Source organism: Cyclopterus lumpus, chromosome 2 (assembly GCF_009769545.1).
Source record: "Cyclopterus lumpus isolate fCycLum1 chromosome 2, fCycLum1.pri, whole genome shotgun sequence".
In the NCBI taxonomy this organism is placed as follows: Eukaryota; Metazoa; Chordata; class Actinopteri; order Perciformes; family Cyclopteridae; genus Cyclopterus; species Cyclopterus lumpus.
This window is the reverse complement of record NC_046967.1, coordinates 751,115-756,114: the sequence shown is the minus strand read 5'-3', so window position 1 is coordinate 756,114 and position 5,000 is coordinate 751,115. Positions and strand designations below refer to the sequence as shown.

The 5,000-nt window shown below is 42.5% G+C and overlaps 1 protein-coding gene across 1 annotated transcript in view; it reads right to left on the bottom strand.

Annotated features, from left to right (window-relative positions):
- LOC117741527 (kalirin-like) overlaps positions 1–5,000 on the bottom strand; it is a 58,400-nt gene that overhangs the window by 8,898 nt on the left and 44,502 nt on the right. The window contains exons 40-41 of the mRNA XM_034548617.1: positions 4,482–4,643; positions 1,178–1,379 (exon numbers count right to left, since the gene is read on the bottom strand). Coding sequence (XP_034404508.1) covers positions 1,178–1,379; positions 4,482–4,643 — 364 coding nt within the window. The remainder of the gene's footprint in view (positions 1–1,177; positions 1,380–4,481; positions 4,644–5,000) is intronic.

The window sequence follows — 5,000 nt, the reverse complement described above, 5'->3', positions numbered from 1 at the left end:
CACACACACACACACACACACACACACACACACACACACACACACAGTCACCTTGTTCTGTCACTCATTAACAAAAACACACTCCTGTTTCCTCTCAAACACCCGTCTCTCTCTCTCTCTCTGTTAAAAACGCACCTCGCTCGCCCGCTCTCTCTCCCACAACACCCCCCCAAATCGTGGATAAATCCCAGCATGCACCTCTTCCCCGCCACATGCTTCAGCATCGATCAATCTGAACATTAAAGGTGAAGAACCAGACAGAGAGGTCTCTCTCTCTCTCTCTCTCTCTCTCTGCACAGAGCGGAGGTATGGGGCGGGGCTTATCAGTGGGGGCGGGGATAGATGAAGGCGGAGTTTAAACATGGACAAATTAACAATAAAATGTATTGAATAAAATAATATATATAAATAAAGAATACAATTAATACAATAAAAAAGGAGGATTTGAAAATAGGATTTTTCTAATGGAAAAACATCAAAAAGACTAAAATACAAAAGAATTTCACATCAACAGTAACTGAAAACAACTACTTTATTTTTAAACTGCAGCTCCCCATTGTTACACACACACAGACAGGATGTTGCGGTTCAGATTCCTGTTGCTCTGAAGCTCTTCAGGTCAATGTGTAACTGTGAAACTGTCTCACCTCTTGCCTGTCGGTCTCTGTAGAGTGAGACACGGTCAAACCAGATCAACATTCATTTTCATGAAGTTACATTTTAACCATGAAACTGCAAAACCTGTTTGTGCCGGATCTTTAAAAAACTCATAAATGATGAATGAAAAATAAATCTAATTATTACAGATGGATGAATGCGTTTCAGTATTTTGTCTTTAAATGATCTTTCTACTTGTGGGGACATTTGGTCGTATTTAGTTTATCTTTAGTTGTGATGGGGAAAGTAATAATCTTTTCCATTAAAGTATCTCAATAACAACTTTTAAAAATGTCTTTTCCAGAACTGAAGTTCAAACCAAACCATAAGATGCTTCTTGAGACGTACTGTCTCTTTAAATCACAAAGTTCTGAAACAAACAAGAAGCAACAACAAAGCGACTTCACAAGCAGGGGTTTAAATATTTGGAGGCCAGAGAGAGAGCCGGGACGAGGGACATGTGAACAACACCCTGAGGATGTTTAAACAGGAAGTGACATGAGGCAAAGTATGGACTCACCTCTCCCAGCATTGGAGGAGGAGTTGGAAGCGTTAGAGGAGGAGGTGGTGGTGGTGGTGGAGGAGGAGTTGAAGGAGGAGGAGGTGGTGGTGCTCGTGGAAGAGGTGCCGGAGGAGGAGGTAGAAGCCGGGATGAGCCCCTCCATGTCGGCTGCACTGTGGGAGTGGGACAGACAGAGGGCGCTCATCGGCAGGAGACCCTCCTGCAGGGACACAAAGCAGTTAGCACATTAGTTACCAGGTGGGATGGTTGGTTTGTTACATTAGTTACCAGGTGGGATGGTTGGTTTGTTACATCAGTTACCAGGTGGGATGGTTGGTTTGTTACATTAGTTACCAGGTGGGATGGTTGGTTTGTTACATTAGTTACCAGGTGGGATGTTTGGTTTGTCACATTAGTTACCAGGTGGGATGGTTGGTTTGTTACATTAGTTACCAGGTGGGATGTTTGGTTTGTTACATTAGTTACCAGGTGGGATGTTTGGTTTGTCACATTAGTTACCAGGTGGGGTGTTTGGTTTGTCACATAAGTTACCAGGTGGGATGGTTGGTTTGTTACATTAGTTACCAGGTGGGGTGTTTGGTTTGTCACATTAGTTACCAGGTGGGATGGTTGGTTTGTTACATCAGTTACCAGGTGGGATGTTTGGTTTGTCACATTAGTTACCAGGTGGGATGGTTGGTTTGTTACATTAGTTACCAGGTGGGATGTTTGGTTTGTTACATTAGTTACCAGGTGGGATGGTTGGTTTGTTACATTAGTTACCAGGTGGGATGTTTGGTTTGTTACATTAGTTACCAGGTGGATGGTTGGTTTGTTACATTAGTTACCAGGTGGGATGGTTGGTTTGTTACATTAGTTACCAGGTGGGATGGTTGGTTTGTTACATTAGTTACCAGGTGGATGGTTGGTTTGTTACATTAGTTACCAGGTGGGATGGTTGGTTTGTTACATTAGTTACCAGGTGGGATGTTTGGTTTGTTACATTAGTTACCAGGTGGGATGGTTGGTTTGTTACATTAGTTAAAAGGTGGGATGGTTGGTTTGTTACATTAGTTAAAAGGTGGGATGGTTGGTTTGTTACATTAGTTACCAGGTGGGATGGTTGGTTTGTTACAGCAGTTACCAGGTGGGATGTTTGGTTTGTTACATTAGTTACCAGGTGGGATGTTTGGTTTGTTACATCAGTTACCAGGTGGGATGTTTGGTTTGTTACATTAGTTACCAGGTGGGATGTTTGGTTTGTTACATTAGTTACCAGGTGGGATGGTTGGTTTGTTACATTAGTTACCAGGTGGGATGTTTGGTTTGTTACATCAGTTACCAGGTAGGATGTTTGGTTTGTTACATTAGTTACCAGGTGGGATGTTTGATTTGTTACATCAGTTACCAGGTGGGATGTTTGGTTTGTTACATTAGTTACCAGGTGGGATGTTTGGTTTGTTACATTAGTTACCAGGTGGGATGTTTGGTTTGTCACATTAGTTACCAGGTGGGATGTTTGGTTTGTTACATCAGTTACCAGGTGGGATGTTTGGTTTGTTACATTAGTTACCAGGTGGGATGTTTGGTTTGTTACATTAGTTACCAGGTGGGATGGTTGGTTTGTTACATCAGTTACCAGGTGGATGTTTGGTTTGTCACATTAGTTACCAGGTGGGATGTTTGGTTTGTTACATCAGTTACCAGGTGGGATGTTTGGTTTGTTACATTAGTTACCAGGTGGGGTGTTTGGTTTGTCACATTAGTTACCAGGTGGGATGTTTGGTTTGTTACATCAGTTACCAGGTGGGATGTTTGGTTTGTTACACTAGTTACCAGGTGGGATGTTTGGTTTGTTACATCAGTTACCAGGTGGGATGTTTGGTTTGTTACATCAGTTACCAGGTGGGATGTTTGGTTTGTTACATTAGTTACCAGGTGGGATGTTTGGTTTGTTACATCAGTTACCAGGTAGGATGTTTGGTTTGTTACATTAGTTACCAGGTGGGATGTTTGGTTTGTTACATCAGTTACCAGGTGGGATGTTTGGTTTGTTACATTAGTTACCAGGTGGGATGGTTGGTTTGTTACATTAGTTAAAAGGTGGGATGGTTGGTTTGTTACATTAGTTACCAGGTGGGATGTTTGGTTTGTTACATCAGTTACCAGGTGGGATGGTTGGTTTGTTACATTAGTTACCAGGTAGGATGTTTGGTTTGTTACATTAGTTACCAGGTGGGATGTTTGGTTTGTTACATCAGTTACCAGGTGGGATGTTTGGTGTGTTACATCAGTTACCAGGTGGGATGTTTGGTTTGTTACATTAGTTACCAGGTGGGATGTTTGGTTTGTTACATTAGTTACCAGGTAGGATGTTTGGTTTGTTACATTAGTTACCAGGTGGGATGGTTGGTTTGTTACATTAGTTACCAGGTGGATGGTTGGTTTGTTACATTAGTTACCAGGTGGGATGTTTGGTTTGTTACATCAGTTACCAGGTAGGATGTTTGGTTTGTTACATTAGTTACCAGGTGGGATGGTTGGTTTGTTACATTAGTTACCAGGTGGATGGTTGGTTTGTTACATTAGTTACCAGGTGGGATGGTTGGTTTGTTACATCAGTTACCAGGTGGGATGGTTGGTTTGTTACATCAGTTACCAGGTGGGATGTTTGGTTTGTTACATTAGTTACCAGGTGGGGTGTTTGGTTTGTTACATCAGTTACCAGGTGGGATGTTTGGTTTGTTACATTAGTTACCAGGTGGGATGTTTGGTTTGTTACATTAGTTACCAGGTGGGATGTTTGGTTTGTTACATTAGTTACCAGGTGGGATGGTTGGTTTGTTACATCAGTTACCAGGTGGGATGTTTGGTTTGTTACATTAGTTACCAGGTGGGATGGTTGGTTTGTTACATCAGTTACCAGGTGGGATGTTTGGTTTGTTACATTAGTTACCAGGTGGGATGTTTGGTTTGTTACATTAGTTACCAGGTGGGATGTTTGGTTTGTTACATTAGTTACCAGGTGGGATGTTTGGTTTGTTACATTAGTTACCAGGTGGGATGTTTGGTTTGTTACATTAGTTACCAGGTGGGATGTTTGGTTTGTTACATCAGTTACCAGGTGGGATGTTTGGTTTGTTACATTAGTTACCAGGTGGGATGTTTGGTTTGTTACATTAGTTACCAGGTGGGATGTTTGGTTTGTTACATTAGTTACCAGGTGGGGTGTTTGGTTTGTTACATTAGTTACCAGGTTACTAAGAAGATTGTCTTGTTATTTGTCGGGACATTACATTTGTAACTTTGCTACATTCGTTACCTGCTGGGGCGTTTGATCCGTTGTTCTGACCAGACACCACCCGGGCCGTTCGGCCGAGCGCTCCACCAGCTCCACCGTCTGACCACAGCGGACACCGAGCTCTCCAGGTCCACAGGAGGCGAAATCCAACAACACCACCACTAACTCACAGCCTCCCGACAGCTGGAGAGACAGACGGGTTAGACATATTATTATCATACTGATAAAAGCATTTATTGTAATTCAAGTCCTTGTGCAGCAGATTGAAGAGAAAAGACCAAAATATGAGCCATGAATCAATGTTCTCCACCCGTCCAATCACAGCGGGCTAGAAAACAACATGTGACCCACCGAGCACATGGGCTCCGGCTGTAGAAAACACACACACCCTCAGAGCGCCTACTGGGAACGCTGGGGTGTTCCCAGTCCAAATGTAACACAGATGTGAGCCGAAACACGGAGACGATACACACACGTGTTTAAGTACAAAATATTATATTACATTAGATACTTTGTGTACTACTGGGAAGAGTAGTATTA